Source organism: Ischnura elegans, chromosome 11, assembly GCF_921293095.1.
Source record: "Ischnura elegans chromosome 11, ioIscEleg1.1, whole genome shotgun sequence".
Taxonomy (NCBI): Eukaryota; Metazoa; Arthropoda; class Insecta; order Odonata; family Coenagrionidae; genus Ischnura; species Ischnura elegans.
In genome coordinates this window covers 63,020,028-63,034,456 of record NC_060256.1, presented here as the reverse complement: position 1 = coordinate 63,034,456, position 14,429 = coordinate 63,020,028, and the positions used below count along the sequence as shown (strand labels likewise).

General features: G+C 40.8%; 1 protein-coding gene across 5 annotated transcripts in view; it reads left to right on the top strand.

The window, feature by feature from the left end:
• The window catches only part of LOC124167804, a 66,602-nt gene that overhangs the window by 42,897 nt on the left and 9,276 nt on the right, over positions 1 to 14,429 (top strand). Inside the window, exon 9 of one of the 5 annotated variants that reach the window (XM_046545838.1) lies at positions 1,524 to 1,698. The exons of the other annotated variants lie outside the window; for them this stretch is intronic. Within the exon in view, the coding sequence (XP_046401794.1) occupies positions 1,524 to 1,568 (45 nt within the window). The 3' untranslated portion in view covers positions 1,569 to 1,698. Of the gene's footprint in view, positions 1 to 1,523; positions 1,699 to 14,429 lie in introns of those variants that run through there. 5 annotated transcript variants of the gene reach the window in all.

The window sequence follows — 14,429 nt, the reverse complement described above, 5'->3', positions numbered from 1 at the left end:
GTTCTCAAACATCTATACTATGTACGTAAACAAATCTAAAAAATTGTTGACTAATTGACCGTGTACCTGTTGACGAATTGAATGGATTGATTTCATTCCCTCAGAAGTTTTGCAATTTCTTTTATCTTCGAGAGATGAGATTATCAACAAAGTGCTCACGCACATGATTCATAACCACAAAAATCAAAAATGGTTCATTGGGCATACAATTTTCGGCTCTCATCATCAGATTTTCATAATGTTAGCACCAATTTGGGTATCAATTATGTTGAAAGTTACCTATTATGTAACATGATGCAGCAGGAGGAATAACATTACTTCATAAGAGAAGCAATAGCTGTGTTCTCAATGTTTAATAATCACCTTTTATTTTATTTCATCTTCCAGTTCAGTGACTAGACTTAAATGCAGAGTTATGTACATATTCTCTAATAAAGTACACAGCCAAAGTGATGGCAAGTAAGCACTTGATGCAGAGATTTTCCATTTTAAATAAGTGTTCTCCATGGGCCCAGGTTGGAGAGAGGGCACTCCATTACTCTTTCAGCACCAACTCCACTTAGGACCAGCAATCTGAGTTAATGTCCTAATGATGGCAAATTTTTTCCCGTCTTGTATTTCATGGAAGTACTGCTAAATGTACAAACCCATACATTTCTTAAGTCAATTGGGATAAAAATTTTCTACTTTTTGCCTATTTTAAATGAATTTCAATTTGATCTCCTACCAGACTAAATACGTGAAACTGGGGATTTTGTTTTCCCAAGAAGGCTTACCTTTGTGAGTTGAGACAGCCAGAAAAAAAAGTGTCAAAAGAATACATTTTTTAAATCTTGAGACTCGTGCTGCAGAAATATCTTTGGAACTGCCCAGGAATTTTCAAATTGCAATTTGAAAGCAATTTATTAGTGGCATGTGAAAAATATGAACAATGACATTCTCACGTGGCTCTGTATTTTATGGAATAGAAAGGAAGGTATTGCTTCCCGTGCATGAGGTGGGAGTGTAAATAGTGCTATCGTTGTAAGATATATTTCATTACAAGTCTTCCCACTGCATCAACATAAAACATTGTACTTCAGAAAATCTTTTTTCCTCTGCTATCTCGTCTTCAAAAATTTTTCCTCTGCTGCAATCGCTTTCCAGTCTGGCGATATCACGCTCATCCATGGAACGAAAAATTTAGTGACAATAGTGACAACTCCCAGTGTGGTTCTGAACAGATCTTCTCGCACCCTAGGCCTCGAAGGCATGAGTTGCTGCTTAGGCCTTCAAGGCATGCGTTGTAGCTCATTTGAAAATCCATTCATTCCATGATGTATTGAGGTAGTCCAGTAAAAAATCAAACCTTTGTAATCCATGGGTTTCCAGTGACCAGGAAAAACAGGAATTGGGTGTGAATTTATAGTCCCTCGAATTATGTGTGAATTATTCATGAATTATTGCTCCAACCATGGATTTCACAATAATTTATTTCAAATTCATTTCTCATAAACTTTTGCCAGTACAACATCCATTTTCAGGCTTATAACAATTTTGCTGAAATTTCAAGTGCAGTAGCTAAGTAGAATTTTTACAGCTGCATCAAAATGTGGAATGTCAGACAAGACAACAGAATCAAAATGTCCAGCGTTTGATTTCAACTCATTGTGATTCAAAGATATGGAATGGAATGCAAGGTGGCGTCAGTATCTGCTTACAAAGTTGAAGCAGCTTCCTGGCTTGCATCAGGTAAATTTCAATTTTAACCTTTTCCCTAAAGACAAAAATATGTATCTGGAGGTTTCTTGACAAGGACGAAAACCACAAATTTTCGTCTGACATTTTCCTATGCAAGTGGACTAATGCCGAATATATACGTTTCCTAGCTCTCCCCCTTTTATGACGGTCGCAGGTGTGCTATGTCTTTGTTTCAGACTGTTTCAGTTGTAGAATGTTGGTAGAAGAAAGAGGCCAAAAGAAAACTTCTTGCAGAAAAATAACAGGACACCAAGGAAGAATATTTGTTAACCAATAGGAAAGTAAACAAAACCCTCAGAGCAGAGAAAACAAAACACATTACAAATACAGTTATGAGGGCAGAGCAAGACAGCACTCAAAACAATTCAAGAGATTTTTGTAGAAAAAGAAGATCTTTCAAAAAGGCTTTAAACCTACTGTAATAGGGGTTAAGGACAAGAATGGAAAGATAACCAGTGAAGCAGCCCATCTATTGAGAACTTGGGAAGAATATTTTTGTGAGCTTTTCCACTGTGAAGAAAGTATGGATGCAGGGGCGCCGACTTATAAAAAATATTGGGGGGCCCATATCGGAGGTCTTGCCCGGGGAAGAGGTTAAATTCAAAGTGTGTCGCAGCACCGAAACACTACCATGATTCACACCATTTGATTCAGTTAACCCTTTCTAACCCAGAGCTGCTTAAGGTAGAAATCAAATTTCAAGATTTTTTATTCTGAATAGATGAAAATTTTGCACTCGATCATAATTGTAGAGGCAGATAAATATTTCGTCATCAAAATTTACACCCCAAAATAATACGTAGTTTAGATATTTCCTATATAGAGCTGAAAATTTGTACATTTTTGACGTTGCTTTGAATGAACATTGGATTATAATGGGTTAACCTGCTTAACATTGTAATTATTTGTTTCAGCACACGATGTTGAATTTATTTTAAAAGGTAACTATTGTCAAACATGGGAAATAAAAATCACCAATATATTTTTGTGATTTCACAAAGCATTATATTACTTAATTATTTTCTTGAATTATTGAGGGGGCTCCGCCCCCCCATAAGAATCTTTGAGGGGGCTCGGGCCCCCTCAGGCCCCATGGAGTCGGCGCCACTGTATGGATGGGGAAGAGAATGAAGATGAAATTAGAGAGGATATGAACCTGGTCAGGGGTGAAAGTGCCACATGCTCTTAACCAATAATAGAGGAAATAAAATCTGTATTGAAGTCTCTCAAAAGTGGCCAAGCTCCTGGTGAAGATGCTACACCCATTGAATTAATAGAAAACGGATGTGAAGAGGTCACTGGTTATTTATATAAATTAATATAGAGGGTATGGAGATCAGAAAGAATGCCAAACGCATAGACAGAGGCAATAATTGTTCCTTTACACAAGAAAGGAGCACATAAATTGGATTGCAAATACTACAGAGGAATATCATTAATTAATACAACTTACAAAATATTATCTAGAATTGTGTTAAATAGACTTAAAAATCAAGTTGAGGAAAAGATAGGAGACCATCAAGCAGGGTTTATAGAAAAACAGATCAAATATTTCTCCTGAAAGACCTAGCCTCCAAATACTGGGAATATAATAAGGATCTGTTTGTCTTGTTTATAAACTTCAGTAAAGCATATGACTCGATAAACAGAGAAAGATTATGGGAAAGGAAAAAGAACTTTGGAATACCTGTAAAACTTGTCGAACTAGCCAAAATGTGTATAAAAAGAGTCCAAAGCCAAAGTACAAGTGGGAAGAGAATACACCAACACGTTTAATATAAATACAGGCGTGAGACAGGGAGATGCATTTTCTCCACTTCTCTTCAATGTAGCACTGAAATAGGCCCTAAAGAAAACTAGGAGAACACCTGGTGGAGCCAAAAATCCAGATAATTTTAATCTGCCAGCTTCTGCAGATGATGTAGCAATTGCTGCTGAAAAGGAAGACCTAAAAGACCTAGCGAAGGTGCTATTAAAAGAGGCGAACACTGTAGGCTTAAGAGTGAGCAAAGGAAAAACAAATTACATGAAAATTAGCAGAAACAAGGACATAGACAATTATATACCAATATTAAATATTAAATTTTTCTAAACTAACCAATTAAAATATTTAGGTTTGATACTAATAAGCAACAATAAAGAAATAAACGCCCAAATAACAGCAGCTAAAAGATCATGTTGGTGCTTAGTAAAACTATTTTAAAAATAAACTTTTGTCAAATAAAACAAACCTTAGAATCTATAAAACAATAGTCATGCCAATATTATTATGTGGCTCTGAAGCATGGGCTTTTACAAAAGAAGCTCATAAATTTTGAAAACAAAGTTTTAAGAAGAATATTCGGCGCAATGAAGGAGGGAGAAAGATGTGGAATTAGGAAGAACAAAGAGTTGAGAGGTCTATACAAGGGACCAGATATCGTGAGAATAATTAACACGTTGCGTACGGATGGCGAGAATTCTAGTCATTTTTTTTTTCCAAAAGGTTCTGGACGGATGACGAAGATTCTCGTCATCTAGGCGCGTCAACCTAAACAATTTTAAAGCGTATCGCAAGCGAATATGTTTCGTACACTTTGAAATTGTTTAGGTTGACGCGCCTAAATGACAAGAATCTTCGTCATCCATCCGGAACGTTCGGGAAAAAAATTACGAGAATTCTCACCATCCCTACGCAACGTTTTATGACCAAAAGAATAAGATGGCTGGGCCACCTCCACAGAAGAAGTGAGGACACAATGCTGAAACAAGTTCTGGAAGGCAAACTCTTCTTCGCCATTCTTCGAAACAAGTTGATGCCTTTCAAGGAAATACACCCATAACCTTGCTATTTCTTTTACACGCGGTACAGGGTAGCTGTGCTCGAAGGAGAATTCTAAGAATATATACTGACTGAACCAGTACAGCAACATTATAAAACCTTTAAAAAATTTCCTGAACCAATATGAAATAATTGACAGTTGTAGGCATCTGCCAGGATATGCTATCAGCCAGGAAAAGAAAATGACGAACATAGATTGTACAATAATGTATTCTTAAGTAATGAAGATATTTACAATGAGTGGGAACATTTGAAAATAGTTCTGTTTAGACACAAATAATAAAAAAATTTACACAGAATAGTAGGCACAGAATTTTGTGATATTCTCATATTTGTTAAACGATAATGCTTTATATTCTTACTTGAAACACAGTTGAAAAACACTTATAAAAGGAAGTCAATCCTACAACAGGCCCTCAACCTGACTCCAACACTTTGCCCTTCCTATTCCTAGTCCCAATCCTACTGCAGATCTACAGGATCCTCTTCCAGGTCCCAATCCAACTGAGGATCCACAGGATCCTCTTCCAGCAGTAGCTCCCACTTCTGTATTATTTCAATTATTTCATCAGGAGTCAGCGATGGGTTGTCCAACTCACGGTCCATTTGCTCCTGCAAATGATAATACAACTGTGCAGGTAATCCAGCAATAAATGCCGGCGGTGCTGCACTCCCTGCCAGTGTAAGTCCTCCTGCTTGCGAACCACCTACCGGATTTCCCTCACTCCTTTCTGTGGGTCCTGCACCCCCTGTCGGATTTCCCCCACTCCTTGCTGTGGGTCCTGCACCCCCTGCCAGTGCTTGCAAACCACCTACAGAATTTCTCGCACTCCTTGCCCTTGGACCCGCACTCCTTGCCCTCGGACCCGCACCCCTTGCCCTCGGACCCGCACCCCTTGCCCTCGGACCCGCACCCCTTGCTGGATTTCCCTCACTTCTTGCCATAGGTCCTGCACCCCCTGATGGCATACGCGCCCCCCCTGCCAGTGCTTGCAAACCACCTACCGGAGTTCCCCCACTCTTTGCTGTGGGCCCTGCACCCCCTGATGGCATACGCAACCCCCCTGCCAATGCTTGCAAACCACCTACAGAATTTCTCGCACTCCTTGTCCTCGGACCCGCACTCCTTGCCCTCGGACCCGCACTCCTTGCCCTCGGACCCGCACTCCTTGCCTCACTTCTTGCAGTGGGTCCTGCACCCCCTGATGGCATACGCGCCCCCCCTGCCAGTGCTTGCAAACCACCTACCGGAATTCCCCCACTCCTTGCTGTGGGTCCTGCACCCCCTGCCAGTGCTTGCAAACCACCTACAGAATTTCTCGCACTCCTTGCCCTTGGACCCGCACTCCTTGCCCTCGGACCCGCACCCCTTGCCCTCGGACCCGCACCCCTTGCCCTCGGACCCGCACCCCTTGCTGGATTTCCCTCACTTCTTGCCATAGGTCCTGCACCCCCTGATGGCATACGCGCCCCCCCTGCCAGTGCTTGCAAACCACCTACCGGAGTTCCCCCACTCTTTGCTGTGGGCCCTGCACCCCCTGATGGCATACGCAACCCCCCTGCCAATGCTTGCAAACCACCTACAGAATTTCTCGCACTCCTTGTCCTCAGACCCGCACTCCTTGCCCTCGGACCCGCACTCCTTGCCCTCGGACCCGCACTCCTTGCCTCACTTCTTGCAGTGGGTCCTGCACCCCCTGATGGCATACGCGCCCCCCCTGCCAGTGCTTGCAAACCACCTACCGGAATTCCCCCACTCCTTGCTGTGGGTCCTGCGCCCCCTGATGGCATACGCAGCCCCCCTGCCAGTGCTTGCAAACCACCTACAGAATTTCTCGCACTCCTTGCCCTCGGACCCGCACTCCTTGCCTCACTTCTTGCAGTGGGTCCTGCACCCCCTGATGGCATACGCAACCCCCCTGCCAATGCTTGCAAACCACCTACAGAATTTCTCGCACTCCTTGTCCTCGGACCCGCACTCCTTGCCCTCGGACCCGCACTCCTTGCCTCACTTCTTGCAGTGGGTCCTGCACCCCCTGATGGCATACGCGCCCCCCCTGCCAGTGCTTGCAAACCACCTACCGGAATTCCCCCACTCCTTGCTGTGGGTCCTGCGCCCCCTGATGGCATACACAGCCCCCATGCCAGTGCTTGCAAACCACCTACCAGAATTCCCCCACCCCTTGCTGTGGGTTCCAAACCCCCTGATAACATAAGCGCCCCCCCTACCAGTGCTTGCAAATCACCTACCAGATTTCCCTCACTCCTTGCTGTGGGTTCCGAACCCCCTGACGGCATATGCACACCCCCTGTCCTATTTCCCTCACTCCTTGCCGTGGGTCCCTCACACCCTGCAAGAGTTCGCTCACTCCACCTAAACAGAGCAACCACAGGAACCTTCTTCAATTTGTCATGAACCACCCCTGCCCCATTTTGAGTTTGCCTACTCCCTGCTACTGTTTGTGTACTTCCAGCCAGAGTTTCCTTTCGCCCTCCTACAGATGGCAACCCACCTCCATTTAACCCCTCTGCCATGATCCTCAATGCTCTGCCTAGTGAAGTCTCAACGTCCAAAAATGTTCTGCAAGAATTTTTTAATAAGAGTACGTTCTCCTGGAGGAGGTTAGTAAGACCAATCTCAGAAAGTTGGTTCAAACCTCAGAGATAATATCTATCATTTAGTTGATGGCCATGGGTCCACTGTAGTCATATACTGAGACAGGTCTTCTGTTAAAGGAAAAGGACTTTCTCCCACAGGCAGCACTACCGCTGATTCTAAATGCTGGAATTGTCTGCTTTAATTCCCCTTCCTTGAACACCATCTGTAATCAGTGCATTTAAATCAAAGTTTGATTAAGTATTGCAAAGAACGGACCAAATATATTTCGAAAAGTGGATCAGATTGGTTCAATAGCACAGCCAATTTCAATAGAAAAAGCGTGTGCAGCACATACAAAAATTTATTTGAACAGTTTACAGGAATTATCATGGCTGAAAATGACCACAATCTGGTGGCTAATCTAAAAAAAAAGGGCTGCAATGTGAATTTAAAAATTCACTTTCCTGTTCACGCCTTGACTTTTTTTTAAATTCAGCAACATGTTATCAGATTACAGGTGGATACTGAATAGGGACTTGCCAGATGTTAAATGTGCAAGCTGTTAATATGCGAGAAAATCCTTAGATAATAGTGATGGGTCGATTCCAAAATTTTATCGATTCCGATTCTGACATTTCGATTCCACCGATACAGATTCCATCGATTCTGATGCCATAGGCTCCAAGAAAAATATCACTTAATTCCAGGCAGTAAGAAAACCTCTTCTAAAAATATTACTCTGTGAAAGAGTCAGTTGACAAAAGCATCTTTTATATCATCACTATGTAATTAAAATATATTAGCTAAATTTCAAAACAGAACATACCTGACAAGTGGTGTTACATGATAGGTATTACTTTAGAATATTGGCACTCATAATATGTCGACCATATATATGTATCCAAACTACAAGGGAGAGCCCTGAGTACAGAAATTCTCATAGCTGTAATAAAGATTGCATACTAAGTATATAAATCATGTAATATTTGGCCCTTTCAAATTCTCAAGCAGAAAAACCAATTATTCTACATGCTCAGCCAGCAGTTTTGACGTCTCCGTGTTACATTATTACTGCCTGCAGAAAATTGCCTTTTGCTACACACTTGTGTGACTGGGCAAGTACTTTCCTACCAAAATTGCAAGATTTCGGAGACTTTGGAATTTTTATTAAAAATTGTATCAACGATTTTTTTGGATCTTGAATCTTCATGGAATTCAAGTGGACGAAGCGAACAAACTAAAGAACTAAAATTTACTTTGTAGAGCCAAAAAAATTCTATACTTCTCACGTCATTTAATCAACCTTAAAATCTCTTCCTTTTTCCCTTCAAGAAAGAAACTAAACGCTACAAATGAATATCACATCGGTCGGACGCAGTAATAAAAAAGGCTAAAAGAGCATTGTGGTGTGATAACTACCCTTCTGCGCGACTCACCTCGGCGAATGTGGAAAGGGAAAAAGGGTATCGGTTGTTGCCTTTCACGGAAACAGTTCATTTTTCTCTCTCTTAAGCATGCTAACTTAATCTCTCCACTTTACTTCAATACCCGAGGCATTATGCGTGGGATGGATCCGAAAAATATCCAATCCTTAGTATTTTCACTCGAGTAATGCGCGAAATGTTCTAGTCGATCTATGCATAATCCTTTTTAACATCCTCAGTTTAGTGTTTGAAGTCAATTAAGACGATTATCCATGCTTTAAATGATGATTTTCAAGACTAATGTTTTAAAAAACTTGAAAAATCTGCCTCAGATACCGAGCCTTAGAGTTCCCCGGCATGTAGCGAAGCATTGACGCGCGATTGAAAAATCGCTCTAATTTCCTTCGTAACAAACTTTTTTTTTCCGAGATTTCTAATTAGTAATCTTTATAAATCTCTACTTTATATTGTGGACCAAATTTTCCGAGTTATATTTTACGTAAACGAAAGATAATGTCTACTTTATGTCAAATTTCACGTGAAAAACGGGTTGGCCATTTTGTGTTGTAAAACCAGACAGATGTGAGCCAAAATCTTCAAAAGTCAATGAAAGTATAGGTAAAGCACCAGATCAAAGGAATATTGCGTTTTTATTCCATAAAACTCATACCAACGCAACACCACCTGGATAAATTTAAAAAATTTCGAGGATTAACGAGATCGCACATGGTTTTGAAAAGTTGGTCATGTTTGGGCCACTGTATCATCACTAAAGGGTCGTATTTATGTAAAATGGCATATAAATCTATTATCTGGTAATGATTTTTGAGTATTTACGCTAAGTTTCAAGTCTCTACTCCCAAAAAGGTGATTTTGGACTTAATACCAGCTTTTTCCAATTTTGGACCGGTGTGCGCCGGGTCAGAAGACGATCGGCCGCAGCGGCTGGCGAAAAGGTATTCGGCGCCCACTTCGACAGCAAGCTGAATCTACCAGGCCAAGGCATTAGAATGACTTATCGGCTTTAAAAACTGTATTACTACATGACTTTCATGATAGCACTTCCTGTCGGCAGATTGCTGGACCTACTAGCCTCGAAAGCTCTGTAACCTTAACTACTCGACTCAACATTTGTAATGCTACTCGAAACGCTCGAGTCGAGTACCAACTACTCGATCGATTTGAATTTTCAAGTACTCACACATCCCTGGAAGATGTGTGTTTTGTTAATACGGATACATGGCGCCAAAATTCAAATGACTGTTGGAAATGCGGTCGTATATTTTGTTGTTTGAAGTACTACTGGAATCGGAATCGATTTTTCACCTTGGCAAGTACTCGTTTTCGATTCCGGTTCTTGGTCGAGAATCGAGGAATCGAACCAACCCATCACTAGAAAATAAGCATTTTTTCACATTTTTGAAAATCGCTATTTATTTGCCGAGACATCCCTGAGCCCTTATATCATCCACTCATCCTAAGAAAACTAGACATGACGGAAAAAATGTGAGCCCAGGCTTGGAATGAGCATAAAAAAACACCCCTACAATCACCCAACCACGTGTGTAGTACAGACAAGTTTTTTTGTTCATATTCAGAGTTAATTACAATTATACACATGATACTAATACCGGCACAAATTTCAAGGAATGAAATATAATTACGGTTTGAACAATGGCGTTCATTTCCAATGAGTAGAAGGATACAACTACGTATTTCACACCTAGATAAGCCCTCAAGAAATGGGAGTAATAGGAAAATTCTACTGAGTATAGTCTCTAATTATATCCGCGGCTGATGAAACTGATCCGGGACTTCTGTTTCATCAGCCGCGGATAAAATTAGAGACTATACTCAGTAGAATTTTGCTCCTATTTCTTGAGGGCTTATCTAGGTGTGAAATACGTAGTTGTATCCTCCTGGGGTCATTTTCTGGTCAGTAGACTTTAGGGTTTCCACAAAATTTTTTAATGTGCTTTCAGAGTCTTTGAAAGACGAGCTATGGCTAAACCATTGTAGGTGTCAGACCATCAAGCCAAGCCAAACTAGTCTTCAGAGGTGCTGTGATATTCTCTTGTGCTAGTGCCCCAGGAATTTTCTGCATAGTCAAGGGAATGCATTATTAGCATTTACCTTTACGTCTGCAAAGAAATTGTGAAGGCAACTTGCCCAGATACTCTTGAGCGACAATCCTGTCGTAGATCATGAAACACTGTGTTTGGATGGAGTGTCAAGTAAGCTTTATAAAAACCTTGGAATCAATATCCTCTTGTTGGTTGTTATTCTCCTTGGTGATGAATTAGTTGGTAGAATGAGAGATAACATATGAAAACTAGTGCATCGAGTATCAGAAAATATCTGCAAGAACCTGCCATCCACGAACAATGACGCTGCCTACATTTAGATCTAAACCACCAAAATCAGAGGAATGTAGTGGGATTTACACAATACAAAATTTATTATGGTATAATTCTTTTGCTCTTTACCCAGCAATGGAAACAGAAAAACTAAGAGGGGGGGGGGGGGTCACAAAAGATATTTTGCGCTACCTACAACTTGATCCTAATGAAAAATAATCAAGTTACATGCAAAGTTTAAGATATGTAGTTTAAGGACTGATTATATTTTGATACTGATTATACACACATACAAGGCAATGCTATTTAATGATATATGAAAGTTACAATTTTGGTGCTGCAATATTCAGCAATGCAGACAGTCCCGCAAGGGGGGAGGGCTGCCCCCCATGTGTACCCGCCACTTTCTTAACCTGTTAATTTCGGCAAGTCTTTTTGTTGAAATTGACTCTTGTGCGGTTTAATCAAATTCCTTTTCGAGTGCCTAAATTCGAGGTTTCAAATGTTCTTATGCTACTCGTAGCACTGAAAATATTTTTCTATTGGAAGCCCTGGTAGGTAAGGGTTAAGAATGTGCAGCCGTCATTGCGATCATAGATAACTACAGTGGAACCTCAATAAAATGACACCCCACGGTGCACCAATAAACACTCGCTATAGCGAATTGTCGCTTTACCGGAGGTGGTGCAAATAATAGCCAATATACCTCATATTACTCCTTTATTTTTATTTTCTCGCTTGGACGTGTTTGGTGTTTATTTGGCCACGGTGTGTTCCATCAAATGCTTTCTATTCATGCAACTCATGGACATACGGGTATGCTGACGACTGCTTTCTGCCGCCCGAGGAACAAAAGAAGATCAAGCATTCGCGAATGCTAATGCCACAATATTTTCACCAAAATTAACTACTTCTTTATCGAACGACAGTTAACCACATAAATTTGAGACTAAGCTCTCCATTAACTTCATTTTTAAGAGATCGCTAGCGATTACAGAGATTAAGGAGTCTTGGTGCAAGTTTCTCCGGCGGTGAAACCCTCGCTATGGCAAGAGCCAACACCAAAACGAAATTTTAAACATGCTTATTATAGGATCAATTGACGGTGCATCGGCTATCTCTCGTAATATCGGGGGTCTCGCTATAGCCCGTACTCGCTTTAACGAGGTTCCACTGTAGTTACAATGTGGTAATTCCATTTTGAAATTAGGTATAATTCAGTGAAATAATTAATGAAAATTACATACTGTTTTGGGATATTCTTCATAGCACAAGATCTAGCTTAATGAATGGATAAGTGATCAACTTTAAGCTAACATGAAGTAAAATGCCCAGTTTGCCACGTCTAGTCTTATTGATTCAAACCTGTTTGTGCCTTAATTTCCTCTTTACTTCTGCACATGTAGGTTTGATTAAGAGATTCCTTGATTTTCAATCTAATTGCCACAGTTTCTTCGTACTTAGGAACATTTTCTCATTGGATACAAAACCGGCATCAGTTTGATCGAGGAAGCAATGGATATAGACAAATTCACTTCTGTACAACTTAACCCTTTCCTGCCAGCACCTACAATTGGAGAACATTTTCCATGCTACGAGTAGTGTGAAAGTGTTTTAAACACGTTGACCACCATGATGTTTTTAGTAGATATGTCCTCTGACGCCATTAGATTATTTCATTCCGTTAACTATTCCCCCGGATCATGAAACATGTGATTTTGTACTTTTCCTTAAAATAAATATATATATTCTGACACCACAACGATCATGGCCCATACGTTAGATTCTAGTCACTCCGGAGTCAGAAATCCACTTTGAAATACACTCGGAGGCCGGTCAGTATGACTGGCCTGGCGTGACGGTAGCCACTCGACTCCGGTCATTATGACCGGCATGATGGTCAACGTGTTAAACTCACCATATGGAGCTCTTTTTGGAGGTGGAGTTAGCCTGTTATTTTCATCCCTTAGATATGGGACCCAACTCAACCGTCCCTTACCCCAGCCACTGGTCTGGACCCTCTAACCCTATCCTAGCACGAATCTACGATCACCTTAATTGCATTACCAGTGTTTTTTTTTTCAACCAAATATTGTATTTGATTATCACAAGAAACTTGTCTAAAAGAATTACTTACAGATTTTTAAGCATTGTGAAATTACAAATGAATTTCTCATGTTAATCACAAGTTAGGAAGCATGCAGTACAATGACAACAAGTAGAGATGTGCGAATAGTATGAATTTCGCATCGTACACTGTCGCACGCACGTCGTTGGTAGTTGACTAGGAAAAATGTAGAGAACTCTAGTCTTTTAGTGCATGCAGCGCCGTTATAGGCAAGTTGACGAACTACATCAAATTCGCGGGTCAGAGCGGTGAAAAAAATTCGACGTGGGGAACCTTAATTGATCCGGGTGAAAAAATCCGAATATCCCCGGTTTCCCCCACCAGGGAACTCCAGTAACATCAGCGCATTTCCCATGATCTGCTATTCCCCTCCATTCAGCATTCGCCTCACCCACTCTGAAGCTTTCATCTTCTCCGAAATCAAACAAAAGGTCCTCCCTCGGGCAGGGGTCGTATTATGAAGACCTTAGCTTCGAAAAAAAATAACAAGTTACACGAGAACAATAAAGACGTGTCTCACGCCCCCCTTTTCTAACCCACTGACCTTTTTCTGTCTACCTGCCTCGCGTGGGATAGTAACATTAGCGCATTTCCCAAGATCCGCTATCCCCCTCAGAGGCTTTCCGCTTCTCCGAAATAATTTTTATTTCTCTCAGCATAATATTGTAGTTAGTTCCGTTTTATCTGTATGATTTTTTGCTTAACCTATGATACAACGTATGACGTACGAACTTTGAATTCCTATTACGAATGATTTGAAAATGGTAATAACGGTAAATTTACAAATCTTTTCACTCTATATGCTTATTTTTTCTTCCCATTGAAGTAAAGGATTTCGATGTCCCCTTGCATAATTTTCTTTATCTTATATATTTTCAAAGCCCGGCGAGGAATGAAAACGAGCATAATTTCTATTTGAAAAGTGGCGGAACTGTAATTTTTCAAGCCACTAATTCGGTTTTTGCGTATTCCTCCCAGCCATATTAATCTAAGTTTAAATTATATTGCGTAAGTAGCAAGGAAAACAGTGTTTTGTGAGTTACAGGAAGGAAGTGTGGACACAGAATTAACTCCCACACATTTCCATTTCAACCTTTCGTCAAGAAATTATAGCGTCTGAATACACGAATTTATCTTTTATTTTAATCTTAACATCATTATTTTCATAATTCGGCATTCAATTTAAAATTCGGCTTATAGTTTTCAATAGAGGGTAACTTCACGAACTCGCTGCGGTAAGCAGTTACGCCCGCGGAAAGGCTAGAATTTGAAATGGCACTGGAAGTTGGGTCTACAGTGACGTCAAGCCAATGGGAGCTCGAGTCGCGAATGAGGCAACCTTTACTCTAAGAACCTTGTG